General features: G+C 44.9%; 1 protein-coding gene across 3 annotated transcripts in view; it reads right to left on the bottom strand.

Moving 5' to 3' along the window:
- Positions 1-24,107, bottom strand: part of LOC139395256 (protein tyrosine phosphatase receptor type Ub) — a 343,039-nt gene that overhangs the window by 113,893 nt on the left and 205,039 nt on the right. For all 3 annotated transcript variants that reach the window (XM_071142903.1, XM_071142905.1, XM_071142902.1), the window contains exons 10-12: positions 22,979-23,180; positions 16,402-16,504; positions 15,945-16,218 (exon numbers count right to left, since the gene is read on the bottom strand). In XM_071142903.1, the coding sequence (XP_070999004.1) occupies positions 15,945-16,218; positions 16,402-16,504; positions 22,979-23,180 (579 nt within the window). The remainder of the gene's footprint in view (positions 1-15,944; positions 16,219-16,401; positions 16,505-22,978; positions 23,181-24,107) is intronic.

Here is a 24,107-nt window from a genome sequence, read left to right as displayed (position 1 = left end):
ACGTCCAGGATCCTTTCATCGTCCAGTATTTCGTCCCATGTCCATGCTGTCTGCTCCATCATGCGCTGCTCCTCCTTTTCACGCTGCTTAGTCCTGTTCTGTTGGGTTATTCTGTCACGTTCGTCGTAACGATGAGACCAAGGCACAGCGTGATTAGAATACATTCTTCTTTTATTAACGAAAAACACGAAGAACACTTAAACAAACTAATCAAAAAACAACAAAACGAACGTGACGCTATAAACAACTAGTGCTGACATGCAACTACACATAGACAATAACCCACGAAATACCCAAGGAATATGGCTACCTAAATATGGTCCCCAATCAGAGACAACGATAAACAGCTGCCTCTGATTGAGAACCAATCTAGGCAACCAGAGACATAAAAACACCTAGACCAGGACAACCCCATAAACATACAAAAACCCTAGACAGGACAAAAACACATATCACCCTCGTCACACCCTGACCTAACCAAAATAATAAAGAAAACAAAGAATACTAAGGTCAGGGCGTGAAAGAAACTCCCCAGACCTCAATCCCATTGAGAATTTGTGGTCAATCCTCAAGACGCAGGTGGACAAACAAAACCCCACAAATTCTGACAAACTCAAAGCATTGATTATGCAAGAATGGGCTGCCATCAGTCAGGATGTGGCCCAGAAGTTAATTGAAAGCATGCCAGGGCAGATTGCAGAGGTCTTGAAAAAGAAGGGTCAACATTGCAGATATTTACTCTTTGCATCAACTTCATGTAATTGTCAATAAAACCATTTGACACATATGAAATACTTGTAATTATACTTCAGTATTCCATAGTAACATCTGACAAAAATATCTAAAGATACTGAAGCAGCAAACTTCGTGGAAATTAATATGTCATTCTCAAAACTTATGGTCACGACTGTACATGAACCCTCTACCCCCTTTCCTCTGTATGAAGGGTATATAAGCCCAATAAGGTGATCTGGCATGAAGGGAGTGTGGATTCTCTGTGCCCATGGGGAGAGCCCTGGAACTGGTATAGGGATCGCCTGTAACTACTGTATACCTTTGTTGCCAGAATGGCCTTGGCTGGCAGAGCCCCCTGGGGACTTAGGGCCGGGTCTTGTGATCGGGCACTTTGCCTCCATTGTCCAGCCCGCTCCCAGCGCTGGAGTCTGGCTCGCTGCCAGCCAAAACAAAGCCCTAATCCCATCCGCCGGTAAAGTCAGACGCTTCACTGTCTAATCCTGTCGCTTATTAACCCAGTTGTGTGAACTGCTCACGCTGCACGGCCCCTAGCATTTCTCCACTGGGCCAGAAAAAGCCACCACCGCCACCACTGGAGGAAAAGAGTGGTGAGTTGCTCTGCTGATGGGCCATAGACTGAATATTTAAACGGAACATTTCTATCTCTGATCATCTGCACCTGTGTCCAATTATCCCTAAGTAATTGTCTCTGCCAGGTAGTGGGTGATCCTGTAATGGCAGTTTGGACTGATAATGGGGCTTCCTTGGTGTATGATTGGGACTGCTGCAGCTTTTTTTGGGCAGGAGAGGAGCAGTAGAGTGAGAGAACAAGAACAGAGGATGGTGGTCTGGAATAAAGCCCTGCTGGATCAGGATCTTCCTCGACTGAGGATCCTATTAGTCACAGGGTTTAATGAGTCTCCACTGATTTGGAATAAAAGAGAGGAAAATTGAGTAGATAGAGGAGAAGAATGGAGGGAATGGAGGATAAGGCTAGGGATGAGGAGGGTAAGGCCAGTAGCAGAGGGATGAAAAGAGAAAGAGTGAGAGGGAAGGATAGAGAATGGAAGGAGGGATAATGAGAAGAGTACCAGCTAATCACAGATTTACTAGCAGGAAGTAATGCGCACAAGAAATTCCCTGTCCTTGACACCCTTTGAATGCTGTGCATCGAATCAAAGCGCTGGACACGTTCAGAAACATGGATTCCAGCTAAGGACCATGCCAATCCAGGCATTTCTTTCCAACAAGCACATTTCACACCACAAATATTTTCACATGGGGTACAAGCCTAAAGGAGGTAATTTCCCCCGCTCTTTCAAGCCTGGCATACATTATGGGAGATATACAGTGCCTTCGGGAAAGTATTCATACCCCTTGATCTTTCCACATGTATTAAATGTTTTTTTTTCCCTCATCAATCTACACACAATACCCCATAATGACAACGCAAAAACATGTTTTTATAATTTTTTGCAAATTTATAATGGACCAAAATTCACCCAACTTATTGTGGGAAGCTTGTGGAAAGCTACCCGAAACATTTGACCCAAGATAAACAATTTAAAGGCAATGCTAGCAAATACTAATGGAGTGTATGCAAACTTCTGACCCACTGGGAATGTGATGAAAGAAATAAAAACTCACATTCTTAAAATAAATTGGTGATCCTAACTGACCTAAAACATGGCATTTCTACTAGGATTAAATGTCAGGAATTGTGAAAAACTGAATTTAAATGTATTTGGCTAAGGTGTATGTAAACTTACGACTTCAAGTACATACTACAATTTGAGATGCCTTTTCAACGTAATGTATCATGATCATAAAGTTGAGGCAGTGGTAATTGCTCTTGATGCAGAAAAGGTGTATGATCAGATTGAGTGGAAGTATATCATGTCGGTTCTGGTTCATTTCGGGTTTGGAAAGGAATTTATAATTGGATAAGAATAATTTATGCACACCCAATGGCGTCCGTGGTAACCAATCAGAAAATGTCGCAGTCATTCCGCCTGCTCAAGGGCTGCCGACAGGGGGTGCCCTATTTCGCCTGCTCTCTTCGCTATAGCCATGGAACCCTATGCTACTCTCATTTGTGCATGTGACGTTATAGCTTTGGTTAAAATAAAAGACACGCAGCCCAAAATGTCTCTATACGCAGACGATGCTATTTTGTTTTTATCCAAGCCTGAAACTTGGCAAAAAGAAGTGAATTGATGCTGATATCACGGCCTGTGGATATGCAATTTCTGGAATCTACTCCATTTAGAACAGTGATGGACACGTTCACAAACCTTGGCATTGTAGTGACAAGAGACCTTGATCAGCTATTGAAAGTGAATTGGAACATGACAATTTATCAGCTTTAAACAAAATATACATTTTTGGAAAACTCCAACTCTCCTTGGTTGGTTGTATTACTTCTACCCCCTCCTTTTTCGAACATTCTGTTAAAAATCGCGCAACTTTTCAGCGTCCTGCTACTCATGCCAGGAATATAGTATATGCATATGATTAGTATGTGTGGATTTCTTTACCTCTTCCAATGTCTACCCAATTTCATACCACAAAGCTATTTTAAGAAACTGGATTCATTAGTAATTCCATTTTTATGGGATAACAAGGCAATCAGAATTTCATAGAAGTATTTATGCAAGTACAAGATAGAGGGGGGGCTTTGGCCTTCCTCACTTTAAACTGTATTATTGGGCTGCTAATCTGATTGTTTCTTCCTGGAGGGAAAGTTTACCTGGGATGCGACAGAATGATATTGATTGAGCAGGCCTCCTGTCAACGTTCCTCACTCCCTGCACGGAGCCTTCACAGTGCGCTGCCACTAAGAGCGCATCAGCAGTCAGAAAGGAGGATATAAAGACACAGTTGAAGTCGGAAGTTTACATACACTTAGGTTGGAGTTATTAAATCTAGTTTTTCTTTTTTATAATATGTTTATTATTTTCCAATAAATTAAAAATTGTAAAAGACAGCAATACAAACATTGACATTCATTGTACTGTTGAATGGGATGGCCAATTTAGAGGACAAAACAACTTAACTCACACATACACAAAATAAAACAATCCTATTAGGTGGTACATATATAAGAAGACAGCATATAGTCATTACAAGCAGTAATGGAGTGGAGAGAGTGGAGTGCAGCACTGAGTAACAGCATTTGATCAACCTAGTTATGAAGAAGGGACTAGACCATTTATCCAGTATCGGCTGCCTTATTTAGTAAAACATTGGACTTCTATTGCAGGTATTGTATCAAATATTTTCCATATGTATTACATTTCCTAAATCCTGTAACCACATTTCAAAGGAAGGTACAGTCTCCAATTTCCAAAATTGCAATATGAGCCTTTTAGCTAATAGAGTACAGAGAGACAGCCTTCCCCTCCTGGTTATTCCCATCAACTGTACCAAACAGAGCGATCAATGGGTCTGGGGCGATAACTCTATCAAAGGCTTTAGATAAGTAATCAAAAATGAGAGCCCAGTAAGCATGTAATTTAGGACATGTCCAAAATAAGTGGGTCAACGTCCCGTCATCCTGCTTGCACCTCTCACACAGTGGTGACGTGTCCGGGAATATTGTATACAGCTTCACTTTTGAGTAATGTTACCTGTGTATCACCTTAAACTGTACAAGGATGTGTCTGGCATTCACCGAACTGGGGTTTATATTCCTGACAGCTTCTACACAGTCCTCATCTGAGATTTCTGAACCAAGTTCTTGTTCCCAAGCCCTTTTAATAATGTCTGTGGATACCCATATGTGGCCCTGTAGCACATCATACAGTCTAGAGACCGACCCTTTTGAATGGGGTTTGACAATGATCAGGCTATCTAATGTAGGATTATTTGGCTTAATGCCATACTGTGGGACATGTGTCCTTAAGAAATTCCTGATTTGGAGGTATCTGAAAAAAATGTGTTCTTGACATGTTAAATTTACCCTTATTTTTTTTAATTAAGCTAACTGACCGTCAATGTATAAATTACCAATTGTTGTGAGCCCCTTCTCCATTCACTGTGAAAACACCATATCATCCAATGCAGGGTGGAAAGCATGATTCAGGCAAATTGGGCTGTCAATGTATACAGTGGGTATGTTAGGAAAATACCTTATCTCTTTCCAGATCCTAAGAGTATGACAAATGACTGGATCAGAGTCATAGGTGGCTTTTTTTCACATATGCTGGATTATACAACAGTGTGTCACAAGCCTTGTTTCCATTAGCCTTTTGAGCTGAGATGGAATCAAACCGAGACTGGCTTGGGTTGGAGGGTACAGCTCAATTTGCATTACCATGCTGCCCCCCCAAAAAATGGTGTGTTTTTTCCCCAAGATGGCGTAGCAGTCGGATGTCTATTTTGTTTGTCTTGTCCCGTCCCATGTATATATCGATTTTCTTCATATATATTTTTTAATATTTTTAATCTCAATTTCCATCTATGGACTGAACATACTCTTCTACAACCCACCTCACCCGATGTGGTATGGATATGCTATTTTTTATACTTTAGAACCGGCACCCCCTTCAGAAGCTGGCCAGCAAATAGCTACTAGCTAGTAGTCAGTTAGCCACAGCTAACGGTGATGACCGTTAACTCGGACATCTACCAGCATCTATCAGCTCGATCAATACTTACCAGTCTGCACAGCGCAATATCAACCCAGAGCATATCGGACTGCTTTTTCTCTACCCCATCTCCAGATGAATTCCTAACGCATCTCTGAACCTTTACTCCGGCTCATCGCAGCTAGCTAGCTGCTATCCGAGTGGCTACTCCTGGCAAACGTCTCTGTCCCGAAGCAAGCACCAGTTAGCCTGGAGCTAGCCTCGAGCTAGGCCCATCTCCAAGCTAGCCGAAGAGATCCATGAGACCATTCCTTGGCTTCAATACCTCTTTTGGCAATTGGCCTGGACCCTTTGCTGCCGACACGGAGCCCCGCCGATCCATCACGACTGGTCTGCCGATATAACTGTCCGAGGGGGTTTCAACAGGCTCTTCTGTTGCGACATCCCCCTGAGGCCCATCTGCTAGCCTGCTAGCCCTGGACCCTATGATCACTCGGCTACACTTGCCTCTCCCTAATGTCAATATGCCTTGTCTACTGCTGGTTAGTGATTTTTGTCTTATTTCACTGTAGATTCTCCAGCCCTGCTCAATATGCCTTAGCTAGCCTTTTTGTTCCACCCCGCACAAATGCAGAGACCTCACCTAACTTAAATGGTGCCTCTAGAGACAAAACCTCTCTCATCGTCACTCAATGCCTAGGCTTACCTATACTATACTCACATCCTACCATACCCTTGTCTGTACATTATGCCTTGAATTTATTCTTCCGCGCCCAGAAATCTGCTCCTTTTACTCTCTGTTCCGAACGCACTAGACGACCAGTTCTTTTAGCCTTTAGCCATACTCTCATCCTACTCCTCCTCTGTTCCTCTGGTGATGTAGAGGTTAACCCAAGCCCCCAGCATCACTCCCATTCCCCAGGCGCTCTCATTTGTTGACTTCTGTAACCGTAAAAGTATTGGTTTCATGCATGTTAACATTAGAAGCCTCCTCCTTAAATTTGTTTTATTCCCCCGCCACCCGGATGTCCTAGCCGTGTCTGAATCCTGGCTTAGGAAGGCCATCAAAATTCTGAAATTTCCATCCCTAACTATAACATTTTCCGACAAGATAGAACTGCCAAAGCTGGAATTCCCTAAACTGGGGCATGCTTAACATCCCTGCTGTCCTACAATCTAAGGTAGATGCCCTCAATCTAACACAAATTATCAAGGAACCCTGCGTACAAGCCTAAATCCGTAATTATGGGCACCCTCTTAGATATCCTCCTGACCAACTTGCCCTCTAAATACACCTCTGCTGTCTTCAACAAGGATCTCAGCGATCACTGCCTTATGCGTAACGGGTCAAAAGTGCTTTCCTCTCCATATTAAATAAGCATGCCCCATTCAGAAAATGTAGAACTAAGAACAGAAATAGCCCTTGGTTCACCCCAGACTTGACTGCCCTTGACAAGAACAAAACCATAATGTGGCATTCTGCATTAGCATCGAATAGCCCCCACGATATGCAACTTTTCAGGGAAGTCAGGAACCAAAATACTCAGTCAGTTAGGAAAGCTAAGGCTAGGTTTTTCAAAGAGAAATTTGCATCCTGTAACACTAATTCCCCCAAAATTGGGACACTAAAGTGGAGAATAAAAGCACCTCCTCCCAACTGCACTGAGGCTAGGAAACACTGTCACCACCGATAAATCTACGATAATCTATCATTTCAATACGCATTTTTCTATGGCTGGCCATGCTTTCCACCTGGCTACCCCTACACCGGCCAACATCTCAGCACCCTCTGCAGCAACTTGCCCAAGCCTCATCACGTCTCCTTCACCCAATTCCAGACAGCTGATGTTCTGAAAGAGCTGCAAAATCTGGATCCCTACAAATCAACTGGGCTAGACAATCTGGACCCTCTCTTTCTAAAATGATCCGCCGAAATTGTTGCAACCCCTATTAATAGCCTATTCAACATCTCTTTCGCATCGTCTGAGATTCCCAAAGATTAGAAAGCTGCCGGGGTCATCCCCCTCTTCAAAAGGGGGTGACACTCTAGACCCGAACTGTTATAGACCTATATCCATCCTGCCCTGTCTTTCTAAAATCTTCGAAAGCCAAGTTAACAAACAGATCACCGACCATTTCAAATCCCACCGTACCTTCTTCACTATGCAATCTGGTTTCCGAGCTGGCCATGGGTGCACCTCAGCCACGCTCAAGGTACTAAACGATATCTTAACCACCATCGATAAGAAACATTACTGTGCAGCCGTATTCATTGATCTGGCCAAGGCTTTCGACTCTGTCAATAACCACATCCTCATCGGCAGACTCGACAGCCTTGGTTTCTCAAAGGATTGCCTCACCTGATTCACCAACTACTTCTCTGATAGAGTTCAGTGTGTCAAATCGGAGGGTCTGTTGTCCGGACCTCTGGCAGTCTCTATGGGGGTGCCACAGGGTTCAATCTTAGACCGACTCTCTTCTCTGTATACATCAATGATGTCGCTCTTGCTGCTGGTGAGTCTCTGATCCACCTCTATGCAGACGACACCATTCTGTATACTTCTGGCCCTTCTTTGGACACTGTGTTAACAACCCTCCAGGCAAGCTTCAATGCCATACAACTCTCCTTCCATGGCCTCCAATTGCTCTTAAATACAAGTAAAACTAAATGCATGCTCTTCAACCGATCGCTGCCTGCACCTGCCCACCTGTCCAACATCGCTACTCTGGACGGCTCTGACTTAGAATACGTGGACAACTACAAATACCTAGGTGTCTGGTTAGACTGTAAACTCTCCTTCCAGACCCACATCAAACATCTCCAATCCAAAGTTAAATCCAGAATTGGCTTACTATTTCGCAACAAAGCATCCTTCACTCATGCTGCCAAACATACCCTTGTAAAACTGACCATCCTACCGATCCTCGACTTTGGCGATGTCATTTACAAAATAGCCTCCAATACCCTACTCAACAAATTGGATGCAGTCTATCACAGTGCAATCCGTTTTGTCACCAAAGCCCCATATACTACCCACCATTGCGACCTGTACTCTCTCGTTGGCTGGCCCACGCTTCATACCCGTCGCCAAACCCACTTGCTCCATGTCATCTACAAGACCCTGCTAGGTAAAGTCCCCCCTTATCTCAGCTCGCTGGTCACCATAGCATAACCCACCTGTAGCACGCGCTCCAGCAGGTATATCTCTCTGGTCACCCCCAAAACCAATTCTTTCTCTGGCCGCTTCTCCTTCCAGTTCTCTGCTGCCAACGACTGGAACGAACTACAAAAATCTCTGAAATTGGAAACACTTATCTCCCTCACTAGCACCAGCTGTCAGAGCAGCTCACAGATTACTGCACCTGTACATAGCCCACATATAATTTAGCCCAAACAACTACCTCTTTCCCTACTGTATTTATTTATTTATTTGCTCCTTCGCACCCCGTTATTTTTATTTCTAATTTGCACATTCTTCCACTGCAAATCTACCATTCCAGTGTTTTACTTGCTATATTGTATTTACTTTTCCACCATGGCCTTTTTTTTGCCTTTACCTCCCTTATCTCACCTCATTTGCTCACATCGTATATAGACTTGTTTCAACTGTATTATTGACTGTATGTTTGTTTTACTCCATGTGTAACACTGTGTTATTGTATGTGTCGAACTGCTTTGCTTTATCTTGGCCAGGTCGCAATTGTAAATGAGAACTTGTTCTCAACTTGCCTACCTGGTTAAATAAAGGTGAAATAAAATAAAAAAATAATAATAATATGGGAGGATGTGGGTGGGCATCTAACTTTGGTGGCGGCTCTGGCTCTGGCTCTGGACGCAGCCCGCCTTCTTTACATTGAGCCCTCTGCCCTTGTAGCACTGACCCGTGGATCCTTGCCGGAGGCTCATTACTGCGAATCATCGCTGGCGACCCCGGACTGGGTATCGTCGCTGGAGACCCCGGCCTGGGGACCCCGGGTTGGGGACCGTCGCTGGAGACCCCGGGCTGGGGACCCCGGGCTGTTGACCGTCGCTGGAGACCCCGGGCTGGGGACCGTCGCTGGAGACCCCGGGCTGGGGACCGTCGCTGGAGACCCCGGGCTGGGGACCCCGGGCTGGGGACCGTCGCTGGAGACCCTTGTCTGTGGCCTGTCGTGGGAGGTTCCGGTCTGTGGCCCGTCGTGGGAGGTTCCGGTTTGTGGCCCGTCGTGGGAGGTTCCGGACTAAAAAAATTATGATATGGGAGGATGTGGGTGGGCATCTAACTTTGTTGGCGGCTCTGGCTCTGGCTCTGGACGCAGCCCGCCTTATTTACATTGAGCCCTCTGCCCTTGTAGCACTGACCCGTGGATCCTTGCCGGAGGCTCATTACTGCGGATCATCGCTGGCGACCCCGGGCTGGGTATCGTCGCTGGAGACCCCGGCCTGGGGACCCCGGGTTGGGGACCGTCGCTGGAGACCCCGGGCTGGGGACCCCGGGCTGTTGACCGTCGCTGGAGACCCCGGGCTGGGGACCCCGGGCTGGGGACCGTCGCTGGAGACCCCGGGCTGGGGACCCCGGGCTGGGGACCGTCGCTGGAGACCCTCGTCTGTGGCCTGTCGTGGGAGGTTCCGGTCTGTGGCCCGTCGTGGGAGGTTCCGGTCTGTGGCCCGTCGTGGGAGGTTCCGGTCTGTGGCCCGTCGTGAAAGGTTCCGGACTGTGGCCCGTCGTTGGAGGTTCCGGTCTGTGGTCCATCGTTGGAGGTTCCGGTCTGTGAACTGTCGACGGACGCTCTGGACTGGGTCCTGTCGCCGGACACTCTGGACTGGGTACTGTCGCCGGATGCTCTGGACTGGGTACTGTCGCCGGACGCTCTGGACTGGCGAGGCGCACTGTAGGCCTGGTGCGTGGTGCCGGCACTGGTGGTACTGGGCTGGAGACACACACCTCAGGGCGAGTGCGAGGAGCAGGAACAGGGAGGACTGGACCCTGGGGGCGCACTGGAGGCCTGGTGCGTGGTGCCGGAACTGGTGGTACCGGGCTGGGGACACACACCTCAGGGTGAGTGCGGGGAGGAGGAACAGTACGTACTGGGCTCTGGAGGCGCACAGGAAGCCTGGTGCGTGGTGTTGGCATTGGAGGTACTGGGCTGGTGACACACACCTCAGGGCGAGTGCGGGGAGCAGGCACAGGACGTACTGGACTGTGGAGGCGTACTGGAGGTCTGGAGTGTAGAGCTGACACAATCCGTCCTGGCTGGATGTTTATTTTCGTCCTGCAAATGCAGGGCACTGGCACAGGATGCACTGGGCTGTGCAGACTCACCAGAGACACAGTACGCAGAGCCGGCTGAGCCTGCACCCTTTCCTGGCTGGATGCTCATTCTAGCCTGGCCAATACGAGGAGCTGGAATAGAGCACACCGGGCTAGAATAGCGGGCTAGGAGATACCGTGCGCACCACCACATAACATGGTGCCTGACCAGTAACACCCTCCCCACGGTAAGCACGAGGAGTTGGCTCAGGTCTCCTACCAATCTCCTCGTGTGCCACCCCCCCGAGGCTGCCTCTCGTGTACCCACATACAGTATGCTAGTCGTGTACCCACATATCGTCGCCGTTCCTCCCGTGCTATCTCCACCTGCCTCCATGATAGGCGATCCTCTCCTGCCAGTATCTCATCCCACGTCCAGGATCCTTTCATCGTCCAGTATTTCGTCCCATGTCCATGCTGTCTGCTCCATCATGCGCTGCTCCTCCTTTTCACGCTGCTTAGTCCTGTTCTGTTGGGTTATTCTGTCACGTTCGTCGTAACGATGAGACCAAGGCACAGCGTGATTAGAATACATTCTTCTTTTATTAACGAAAAACACGAAGAACACTTAAACAAACTAATCAAAAAACAACAAAACGAACGTGACGCTATAAACAACTAGTGCTGACATGCAACTACACATAGACAATAACCCACGAAATACCCAAGGAATATGGCTACCTAAATATGGTCCCCAATCAGAGACAACGATAAACAGCTGCCTCTGATTGAGAACCAATCTAGGCAACCAGAGACATAAAAACACCTAGACCAGGACAACCCCATAAACATACAAAAACCCTAGACAGGACAAAAAACACATATCACCCTCGTCACACCCTGACCTAACCAAAATAATAAAGAAAACAAAGAATACTAAGGTCAGGGCGTGAAAGAAACTCCCCAGACCTCAATCCCATTGAGAATTTGTGGTCAATCCTCAAGACGCAGGTGGACAAACAAAACCCCACAAATTCTGACAAACTTAAAGCATTGATTATGCAAGAATGGGCTGCCATCAGTCAGGATGTGGCCCAGAAGTTAATTGAAAGCATGCCAGGGCAGATTGCAGAGGTCTTGAAAAAGAAGGGTCAACATTGCAGATATTTACTCTTTGCATCAACTTCATGTAATTGTCAATAAAACCATTTGACACATATGAAATACTTGTAATTATACTTCAGTATTCCATAGTAACATCTGACAAAAATATCTAAAGATACCGAAGCAGCAAACTTCGTGGAAATTAATATGTCATTCTCAAAACTTATGGTCACGACTGTACATGAACCCTCTACCCCCTTTCCTCTGTATGAAGGGTATATAAGCCCAATAAGGTGATCTGGCATGAAGGGAGTGTGGATTCTCTGTGCCCATGGGGAGAGCCCTGGAACTGGTATAGGGATCGCCTGTAACTGCTGTATACCTTTGTTGCCAGAATGGCCTTGGCTGGCAGAGCCCCCTGGGGACTTAGGGCCGGGTCTTGTGATCGGGCACTTTGCCTCCATTGTCCAGCCCGCTCCCAGCGCTGGAGTCTGGCTCGCTGCCAGCCAAAACAAAGCCCTAATCCCATCCGCCGGTAAAGTCAGACGCTTCACTGTCTAATCCTGTCGCTTATTAACCCAGTTGTGTGAACTGCTCACGCTGCACGGCCCCTAGCATTTCTCCACTGGGCCAGAAAAAGCCACCACCGCCACCACTGGAGGAAAAGAGTGGTGAGTTGCTCTGCTGATGGGCCATAGACTGAATATTTAAACGGAACATTTCTATCTCTGATCATCTGCACCTGTGTCCAATTATCCCTAAGTAATTGTCTCTGCCAGGTAGTGGGTGATCCTGTAATGGCAGTTTGGACTGATAATGGGGCTTCCTTGGTGTATGATTGGGACTGCTGCAGCTTTTTTTGGGCAGGAGAGGAGCAGTAGAGTGAGAGAACAAGAACAGAGGATGGTGGTCTGGAATAAAGCCCTGCTGGATCAGGATCTTCCTCGACTGAGGATCCTATTAGTCACAGGGTTTAATGAGTCTCCACTGATTTGGAATAAAAGAGAGGAAAATTGAGTAGATAGAGGAGAAGAATGGAGGGAATGGAGGATAAGGCTAGGGATGAGGAGGGTAAGGCCAGTAGCAGAGGGATGAAAAGAGAAAGAGTGAGAGGGAAGGATAGAGAATGGAAGGAGGGATAATGAGAAGAGTACCAGCTAATCACAGATTTACTAGCAGGAAGTAATGCGCACAAGAAATTCCCTGTCCTTGACACCCTTTGAATGCTGTGCATCGAATCAAAGCGCTGGACACGTTCAGAAACATGGATTCCAGCTAAGGACCATGCCAATCCAGGCATTTCTTTCCAACAAGCACATTTCACACCACAAATATTTTCACATGGCGTACAAGCCTAAAGGAGGTAATTTCCCCCGCTCTTTCAAGCCTGGCATACATTATGGGAGATATACAGTGCCTTCGGGAAAGTATTCATACCCCTTGATTTTTCCACATGTATTAAATGTTTTTTTTTCCCTCATCAATCTACACACAATACCCCATAATGACAACGCAAAAACATGTTTTTATAATTTTTTGCAAATTTATAAAGCAAAAAAAAATCACATTTACACATAGTAAGTATTTAGACACTTTACTCGGTACTTTGTTAAAGAAACTTTGGGAGCGAACAGCCTCGAGTCTTCTTGGGTATGACGCTACAAGCTTAAGATTTGATTTGACACCTGTATTTGGGGAGCTTCTCTCATTCTCCTCTGCAGATCCTCTCAAGCGCTGTCAGGTTGGATGGGTATTTTCAGGCCTCTCCAGAGATTTTAGATCAGGTTCAAGCCCCGAAGCCACTCCTGCGTTGTCTTGGCTGTGTGCTTAGGGTCGCTTTCCTGTTGGAAGGTGAACCTTCACCCCATTCTGAGGTCCTGAGCGCTCTGGAGCAGGATTTCATCAAGCATCTCTCTTTCCTTTGCTCTGTCCATCTTTTGCCTCGATCCTGACCTTCAAGGCTGCAGAAATGTTTTGGTACCCTTTCCCAGATCTGTGCCTTGACAGAATCCGGTCTCGGAGCTCTATGGACAATTCATTCGACCTCATGGCCTGGTTTTTGCTCTGACATGCACTGTCAACTGTGGGACCTTATATAGACAGGTGTATGCCTTTCCAAATCATGTCCAATGAATTGAATTTACCACAGGTGAACTCCAATCAAGTTGTAGAAACATCTCAAGGATGATCAATGGAAACAGGATGTACCTGAGCTCAATTTTGAGTCTCACAGTGAAGGGTCTAAATTCCTATGTAAATAAGGTATTTGTATTTTTAATAAATGTCCAAAAATGTCTAAAAACTGGTTTACACTTTGTCATTATGGGGTATTGTGTGTAGATAGCTGAGGATTTTGCTTTATTTAATCAATCTTAGATTAAAGCTGTAGCGTAATAAAATGTGGAAAAAGTCAAGGGGTGTGAATACATTCCGAAGGCACTGTACTGGACTGGAGGACAATGGAAGTAAAAAAAAATACAACATTTTCATAAACCAACACCAATTCAGCGTTACATATTGAATTACAAATTGCCCCCTAATCCCTGGGCATTCCTGTGGATCTAAAAGGATTGATAAGCAATTGGGTACAATTTCCTCCCAGCCAATTAGCAACTGAAGCAATTATCATATAGGTTGTCTCAATAATGTGCAGACAGTTCGATTTGCCTGCTGGGGGGGCCAGGAGGCCCCAGCTCCTCTAAAACCATTGACAACTGCATGCCATTTTCAAGGGAATTTTAAATAAATGCTAACTATTTAGTTGTAACATCACCTTTTGACGAGCATAGTCAGAACTCCACATTTCAGATTATTCCCTGCAAAACTATCAGTAATGATCAGTAAACATAATTTGTTCATGTTTTTTCAGATATGTGATGGTAGCCTCATAACATCTCTCAATAATGGCCACCATTAATTGGATATTTGAGTTATTTACAAAATAAGTATGAGTGGTTTAGGTTAATTTCCCATCTTTTGTGGGCTCTGCCTGTCAATCTGCAGAGGGGTGCATTTGCCGATGTACTGTTAGCTGATATTATAATGTTTAGTTTGCAAGATACCGGTAGAAACTTTACATAGTGGTAAATAGACATAGTGTACTTTTTTCTCCAACCAACATAGGCCTACCTAGCAAAGTTAGCTAACATGATCCCCTTTTCAACATTGTTTTTAAGAGTGTTTAATCATGATTGCTGCTGACAGACATGATAGGCTACATTGATTGATTGACCACGTTAAATTGGATCACTTCCTGTTTTGTAACTTTGTTGCTTTTAAAAAATATTATTCTGCTTTATTATTATTATCTTTATTATTTTTAAACTGGATTTTTAGCATACATTGTAAGTTACATCACATTTACATTATATATACTGTACATATATAACAAATAAAAAATAAAATCAAAGTCAATAACTTACCATTGTTTACCCCCTCCTCGTTTCATTGGTTCTTCTCCTTTCTAATTTGTTTAAAAACTGTTCAGCTGGGAATCAAGACATTTGCAATTGTCATTTGGCACCGGGTTTTCCATTTGTGCATTCTCTATACATATGATGAGGCGAAAAATGTTTTTATAGGTATCTTTAAGTGTTCCAGTGATTTTCCCATATAGTATGGCATTTGGTTCAATTTCAATAGTGTTTCCAAAATCCTGCATTTGTTCCCAGATTTATTTTGTTCTGCCACATTCTAATAATACGTGTTGAAGTGTTTTAACATAACAACTCCATTGGACTACTGCTCTCACCAGGAGCCGTCGCACTGAGATTAGCCACGTCGTGTCTCTTACATTTTCTGACAAGCGATTTGCCCATCCCAAACTCTTTCCAAAAGCCTAATCTCTGATGAAGCTAAATGACACGTTGTTTGCATAGCTAGCTAGCTATATGCCAAATGGATAGGTTACCCTCACCTATCTGAATTTAGTACATGATGTTTACTGATCATGAAAAGCATGAGTTACTTGTCGTATTATTCTGATCATAGAGCTAAATGTAAAATTATTGGAAATGTATAGCTCTGACTATGCTCTTCAAGAGGTGATGATATTAAAACCAAATAGTTATGACATTTATTTAAAAATCCCTTGAAAACGTCAGGTAGTTGTCAATGCTTTTAAACAAACAGGGGGTCTCCCAGCAGCCAAATCAAACGCTCTAAACTGTACTGTGACATTTAATTGATAACGACCATTTGTTTACCTACCCATATTCTCAGATCACCTAGGGGTTAGTGGTTGATCTAGAAATCAGCCACAGCCTTCTTCAAGCCCTGTACTCACCCCTCTGAAGTTGCTCATGGCCTGGAAGTAGACGAGGTAGCTCTTGCGGGGGTCCAGCGGGGTGTTCCAGTAGCCATTGTAGGTGTGGTTGTCCCCCACTGTGAAGGGGCTGGCTTCAAGCAGGCTGCTGGGAGGCAGCTCGGCCGTGTAGTAGTGAGGGGTCCCTCTGGCTTGGGCCTCCCCATGGGACATGGGCAGAGGGTAACAGTCCTGAACCCCCAGTTCCCTCTTCACCTTCCTGCCACTCTCCTCCTCTACCACAACCTGGTACGTACTGGTGGACACAGAGCACAAAGAGGTTGGTATAAATTATTGTAAGATGTTTCTCATTAAGGTTGATCATATAGGGGCTCTGGCAAATAATATGTATGTGCTGTAAATGTGACATTGAATGTCTAGAAATCTTATGTATCAAATCAAATAAAATAAAATCTGTGTGTGTGTGTTGTGTTCTCACCTGACGGGTGCTCCCCTGCCCAGGGCGGGGCGAAGCAACACAGTGATCGTGCGCTCTGTTTCACTGAGAGGGGACGGCATGTCTCCATAGTCAAACATAGGAGCTGAGGAGACAGAGCACAGGAGTACAGACAAAGTTATATTATATTGCAATTAGACTGACCTTGTAATTAACAATACATAAGCACACACACGTACTTATACACATGCTCTTACACACACTTTTTACCAAACACATACTCTCAAACCACACACTCACACTCAGACACACACGCAGACATACACGCACGCACGCAGACACATCCTTCATCAGTCCCCTTTAAAAGCAGCTGAGCTGTGTCAATGCACACATCCTATCTAATAAACATGCAGCCTCTTTCCCTATTCTCTCATAAAAGGTCTGCAGCTCCGTGCAGCTCCGTTCCGACAGAAATGTCCCTCCCGAATTTCCCTATGTTCTGGTTGTCTTGGATACCGAGTGCAATTAAAAGTCAGGGAAATGCAGGACAAATAGTAGGAGCTTCTCATTTAAAGGGATTTGGCCGAAGCTGCGTTTCTCCCAGGAGATGCCACCTTCTGCAAGGCGTGTCTATAATATCCCTAGTCAATTAGTGAAGGGGGGGAAAGGCTAACTATTACAGTGGAATCAACAATTATGGTATAAAAAAACTAGGGTTTGGGAAATAGCAACTAGCTGAATTAAAGTGAGGCGTTAAATAAGTGTGTGCCTATTTTATTCACACATAATATAAAAGCTATAGCGTGCTACGAAGAGTCTGAGGTGTTTGATGTCAGTAAGGTGTTGGTCGGTTGGGAGTAGGTTTTGCGGGGGTTTATTGGGGTAAGCTCAATGGAGATAAAGTAAGAATTAGCTTGCGGGTTGTGTACAGTTCATTGTGTGTTCTGTGGTAGTTCACTCTGGAAGACTGTAGACTAGATGGCAGGCTCTGTAGCTGTCTTAGTAGGGGTGCACGTACATTATGTGGAGTTCGTTATAGGCGCTATAAGCTAGTTGTCAGTGTAGCAATGAGAGATGCTCAGTACATGTGAATGTTCTGCTCTTCTGAGGGGGAGGATGATACATAAGGGCTTTTGGACTCTCTCTCTGGCCTAGTACCAACAGGTCCCTATCTGACATACAGCCGCCAAGGAGTGATTAAGCAGTACATCTATAATTAAAGAACTCTCAGTACTCTCCTTTACATGAAGACACACTCATACACCCACAGAGAGAGAGAGAGAGAGAGAGAGAGAGAGAGAGAGAGAGAGAGAGAGAGAGAGAGAGAGAGAGAGAGAGAGAGAGAGAGAGAGAGAGAGAGAGAGAGAGAGAGAGAGATGCATTGAGGTTTCCTCTGAGGTGTTCTTATTCCTGCCTTTTTACACAGGGAAACATGCATCATTAAAAGTGAATAGAACACCAGGGATGGATTTCCTTCTTCAGTAATAAGCTCAGTCTGTCTCTCTCAGCTGGGAGATGCTATATGGTCCCATGAAGCACTGCATCTATCTTTGTGCTTTGTTGTGTGCGATGAAAGGGTGCCACTCCTTTTGAGAGGATGGTAGTTGTAGCACAGCCTCCACTCTTCTGGGAAAACTTTCCACTAGATTTTGGAACATTTCTGCGGGGACTTCCATTCAGCCATGCGCATCAGTGAGGTCGGATACTGATGTTGGGTGATTAGGCCTGGCTGGCAGTCGGCATTCCAATTTTTCCCAAAGGTGTTTGATGGGGGGTTGAGGTCAGGGCTCTATGCAGGCCAGTAAAGTTCTTCCACACCAATCTTGACAAACCATTTCTGTATGGACCTCACTGTGTGCGCGGGGGCATTGTCATGCTGAAACAGGAAAGGGCCTTCCCCAAACTGTTTCCACAAAGTTGGAAGCACGGAAGCACAGAATCGTCTAGAATGCCATTGTACAGTATGCTGTAGCGTTACAATTTCCCTTCACTGGAACTAAGGGGCCTAGACAGAACCATGAAAAACAGCCACAGACCATTATTCCTCCTCCACCAAACTTTACAGGTGGTAATATGCATTCGGGCAGGTAGCGGTCTCCTGGCATCTGCCAAGCCCTGATTCGTCCGTCGGAATGCAAAAAAAAAAATGTGTTATGAATGTATTGTAATGTTTTTAATATTGTATAACTGCCTTAATTTTGCCAGACCCCACGACCAGCTAATGGGGATCCATAATAAATACAAAAACAAATGTTGAAGTGTGATTCATCACTCCAGAGTACGCGTTCCCACTGCTCCAGAGCCCAATAGCAGCATGCTTTACACTACTCCAGCCTATGCTTGGCATTGCGCATGGTGATCTTTGGCTTGTGTGCGGCTGCTCGGCCATGGAAACCCATTTCATGAAGCTCCTGATGAACAGTTATTGTGCTGATGTTGCTTCCAGAGGTAGTTTTGAACTCAGTAGTGAGTGTTGCAACCAAGGACAGATGATTTTTACGCGCTACACGCTTCAGCTCTCGGCGGTGCAATTCGGTGAGCTTCTGTGGCCTACCACTTCGCGGTTGAGCCATTGTTGCTCCCAGACATTTCCACTTTACAATAACAGCACTTACAGTTGACATTTGATGAACTGACTCGTTGGAAAGTTGGCATCCAATGACGGTGCCACGTTGAAAGTCACTGAGTTCTTCAGTAAGGCCATTCCACTGCCAATGTTCGTCTACGGCTATGTGCTCAATATTACATACCTGTCACCAACGGGATGTGGCTGAAATAGCTAAACAGACACATTTGAAAGGGTGTCCACATACTTTTGCATATTGTGTATTTACAAACTCCTGTTATCTCCTTCAGACAATTGATGTTCAACTGATCCATGCTAGGTGCGAAGGTTGACATGGCACACGTGGAATCGCACTCCACACACACGTACACATAGATTTTGTATTGTAGATACAGTGCATTCGGATAGTATTCAGACCCCTTGACTTTTTCCACATTTTGTTACATTACAGCCTTATTCTAAAATGAATTCAATTGTTTTTTTCCCCCTCATTAATCGGCACACAATACCCCATAATAAAAAAGCAAAAACAGGGTTTTAGCAATGTTTGCAAATGTATAAATAAAAAATAATTAAGTGTTACAATGTACATAAATATTCAGACCCTTTACTCAGTACTTTGTTGAAGATCCTTTTGGCAGCAATCCCAGCCTTGATTCTACTTGAGTAGGATGCTACTCGAAGCTTGGCACACCTGTATTTGGGGAGTTTCTCCCATTCTTCTCTGCAGATCCTCTCAAGCTCTGTCAGATTGGATGGGGAGAGTCGCTGCACTGCTACTTTCAGGTCTGTGACTATAATCGAAAAGAATTCTCTTGAAAGATAATGCGGTCGGAATTTGATTGTAAGGAATTCTAGGTCAGGTGAACAAAATGACTTAAGTTCCTGTATGTTGTTATGATTACACCATGAGTCGTTAATCATAAGGCATACACCCCCGCCCTTCTTTTTACCAGAGAGATGTTTGTTTCTGTCGGCGCGATGCACAAAGAAACTAAGTGGCTGTACCGACTCTGACAACATGAGCCATGTTTCTGTGAAACAGAGAATGTTAAAATCTCTGATGTCTCTCTGGAAGGCAACTCGTTCCCTAATTTCATCCACCTTGTTATCTAGAGATTGGACATTGGGGAGTAATTTGCTCGGGAGCAGTGAATGGTGTGCTTGCCTTCTGAGTCTGACCCGTAGGCCGCTCCATCTGCCTCTCCTGTGGCGACCGCGTGGTTTTGGGTCGGTCTCTGGGATAAGATCCCATGTCCAGGGTGGAGGTCCGAACAAAGGATCCGCTTCAGGAAAGACGTATTCCTGGTCGTAATGTTGGTAAATTCTCATCGCTTTTATATCCAATAGTTCTTCCCGGCTTAATGTAGTAACACTTGAGATTTCCTCAGTTAACAATGGAATAAATAATACATAAAATAATACATAGAAAAACAAATAACTGCATAGTTTCCTAAGGCCCTGAAGCGAGGCGACCATCTCTGTCGGCGCCATCTTCAGATCCGCACAGAAACTTAAACAGGAAACGCCCGTGCTCAGGTTTGTCCAACGCTGGTCTGACCAATCGGATTCCACGCTTCAGGATTACTTCGATCATGTGGACTGGGATATGTTGTGGATAGCTTCAGACAACAACATTGATGTATACGCTGACTCGGTTAGCGAGTTTATTAGCAAGTGCATCGGAGATGTTGTACCCACTGTGACTATTAAAACATTTCCTAACCAGAAACCGTGGATTGATGGCAGTATTCGAGCAAAACTGAAAGCACAAACCACCACTTTTAATCATGGCAAGGCAACTGGAAACATGACCGAATACAAACAGTGCAGCTATTCCCCCCGCAAGGCAATCAAACAAGCAAAGCGTCAGTATAGAGACAAGGTAGAGTCGCAATTCAACGGCTCAAACACGAGACGTATGTGGCAGGATCTACAGTCAATCACAGATTAAAAAAAGAAAACCAGACCCGTCACGGACATTGATGTCTTCCTCCCAGACAAATGAAACAACTTCTTTGCTCGCTTTCAGGACAATACAGTGCCACTGACACGGCCCGCTACCAAAGGCTGTAGGCTCTCCTTCTCCGTGGCTAACGTGAGTAAAACATTTAAACATGTTAACCCATGCAAGGCTGCCGGCCCAGATGGCATCCCTAGCCGCGTCCTCACAGCATGCGCAGACCAGCTGGCTGGTGTGTTCACAAACATATTCAATAAATCCCTATCCCAGTCTGTTGTCCCCACATGCCTCAAGATGGCCACTATTGTTCCTGTTCCCAAGACAGCTAAGGTAACTGAACTAAATGACTATCGCCCTGTTGCACTCACTTCTGTCATCGTGAAGTGCTTTGAGAGAATAGTCAAGGAACATATCCCCTCCACCCTACCTGATACCCTAGACCCACTCCAATTTGCTTACCTCCCCAATAGTTCCACTGACGATGCAATCGCCATCACACTGCACACTGCCCTATCCCATCTGGACAAGCGGAATACTTATGTAAGAATGCAGTTCATTGACTACAGCTCAAAATGTAATACCATAGTACCCTCCAAACTCGTCATTAAGCTCGAGACCCTGGATCTTGGCCCCACCCTGTGCAACTGGGTCCTGGACTTTCTGAGGTAGGAATTTTGCACGCCCAATTTTTCAGTTTTTGATTTGTTAAAAAAGTTTGAAATATCCAATAAATGTCGTTCCACTTCATGATTGTGTCCCACTTGTTGTTGATTCTTCACAAAAAAATACAGTTTTATATCTTTATGTTTGAAGCCTGAAATGTGGCAAAAGGTCGCAAAGTTCAAGGGGGCCGAATACTTTCGCAAGGCACTGTATATACTGTTCTATACCATCTACTACAACTTGCCTATGCAGCACGGCCATCACTCATCCATATATTTATATGTATTTATTCATCCCTTACATTTGTGTGTATAAGGTAGTTGTTGTGAATTTGTTAGATTACTTGTTATTGCATTGGCGGAACTAGAAGCACAAGCATTTCGCTACACTCGCATTAACATCTGCTAACCATGTGTATGTGACCAATACAATTTGATTTGACCAGAGAATCTTGTTTCTCATGGTCTGAGAGTCCTTTAGGTGCCCTTTGGCAAACTCCAAGCGGGCTGTCATGTGCCTTTTACTGAGGAGTGCCTTCAGTCTGGCCACTCTACCCATAAAGGCCTGATTGGTGGAGTGCTGAAGAGATGGTTGCCCTTTTGGAAGGTTCTCCCATCTCCACAGAGGAACTCTGGAGCTCTATCAGAGTAACCATCGGGTTCTTGGTCACCTCCCTCCAAGGCCTTCTCCCCCGATTGCTCAGTTTGGCCGGCTGGCCAGCTCTAGGAAGAGTCTGGGTGGTTCCACATTTCTTCCATTTTAGAATGATGGAAGCCACTGACTTCTTGTGGACCTTCAATGCTGCAGAAATGTTTTGGTACCCTTCCCCAGATCTATGCCTCGACACAATCCTGTCTCGGAGCTCTATGGACAATTCCTTCGACCTCATGGCTTGGTTTTTACTCTGACATGCACTGTCAACTGTGGGACCTTATATAGACAGGTGTGTGCCTTTCCAAATCATGTCCAATCAATCGAATTTACCACAGGTGGATTCCAATCAAGTTGTAGAAACATCTCAAGGATGATCAGTGGAAGCAGGATGCATCTGAGCAAATGTTTTCGTCTCATAGCTAGCATAAGATCTGCACACTGATTTAAGGTATGTCTGTTCTTTTTATTTTTAATACGTTTGCAAACATTTTTAAAAACCTGTTTTTGCTTTGTCATCGCTTATTGTGTGTAGATTGATAAGGAAAAATGCATGTAATCCATTTTAGAATGAGGCTGTAACGTAGCAAAATGTGGAAAATGGGAAGGGGTCTGAATACTTTCCGAATGCACTGTAACTGCCTTAATGTTGCTTGACCCCAGAAAGAGTAGCCTAGGCAGCAGCTAATGGGGATCCTCAATAAATACAAATGTATAGACATATATTCAAGCATGAACACACACACCTGTAGGTGTGCACACACACCAACACTCACCTGAAATGTTGGTGGTGATCTCAGTTAGGGCGGTCTGGCCGAAGCCCTTGGTTGTGCGGGCGCGGACAGAAATCAGATATGTGGTGCCAGGGTGAAGGTTGGAGAACATGTGATAGGTCTCGTTCCTCAACTTCGACACTGTTCTCCTAGGTCCTGGCACGTTGATGCCCGGGTCAGACGACTCAATGCTCTGATAGCTGATCTGTGGACAGATTAAAAAAAGACACCAGAATGATTTATACAGCAATTATTTCTGAGAGCATGAGTTATTTACTTGTGGAGCAACTATCCTTTAAATTTTGTACAATTGACTTTCTCTGAGGATTCACATCTGACTTTTAAAATTGTGCTGCTGCTCTAAGTCAATGTACTGATTGGTAATTTTTTTTTGCAAATCAAAATCTAATCAAATTGTATTAATCACTTGCTTCGTAAACAACAAGTGTGTACAATGCAGAGAGTAAGAAAATAGAGAAATAATAGAAAAGTAAAACATGTAATAATAAAAGTAATAACAGATATACAATAACAGATATGGTTACTCTGATAGAGCTCCTGTCTCAGCCTCCAGTATTTATGCTGCAGTAGTTTATGTGTCGGGGGGCTAGGGTCAGTTTGTTATATCTGGAGTACTTCTCCTGTCCTATTCGGTGTCCTGTGTGAATCTAAGTGTGCGTTCTCTAATTCTCTCCTTCTCTCTTTCTCTCTCTCGGAGGACCTGAGCCCTAGGACCATGCCCCAGGACTACCTGACATGATGACTCCTTGCTGTCACCAGTCCACCTGGCCGTGCTGCTGCTCCAGGTTCTTTCAACTGTTCTGCCTTATTATTATTCGACCATGCTGGTCATTTATGAACATTTGAACATCTTGGCCATGTTCTGTTATAATCTCCACCCGGCACAGCCAGAAGAGGACTGGCCACCCCACATAGCCTGGTTCCTCTCTAGGTTTCTTCCTAGGTTTTGGCCTTTCTAGGGAGTTTTTCCTAGCCACCGTGCTTCTACACCTGCATTGCTTGCTGTTTGGGGTTTTAGGCTGGGTTTCTGTACAGCACTTTGAGATATCAGCTGATGTACGAAGGGCTATATAAATAAATTTGATTTGATTTTGATTTGATATACAATGAG

This window comes from Oncorhynchus clarkii, chromosome 3, assembly GCF_045791955.1.
Source record: "Oncorhynchus clarkii lewisi isolate Uvic-CL-2024 chromosome 3, UVic_Ocla_1.0, whole genome shotgun sequence".
NCBI lineage: Eukaryota > Metazoa > Chordata > Actinopteri > Salmoniformes > Salmonidae > Oncorhynchus > Oncorhynchus clarkii.
This window is presented reverse-complemented; position numbering and strand designations above follow the sequence as displayed.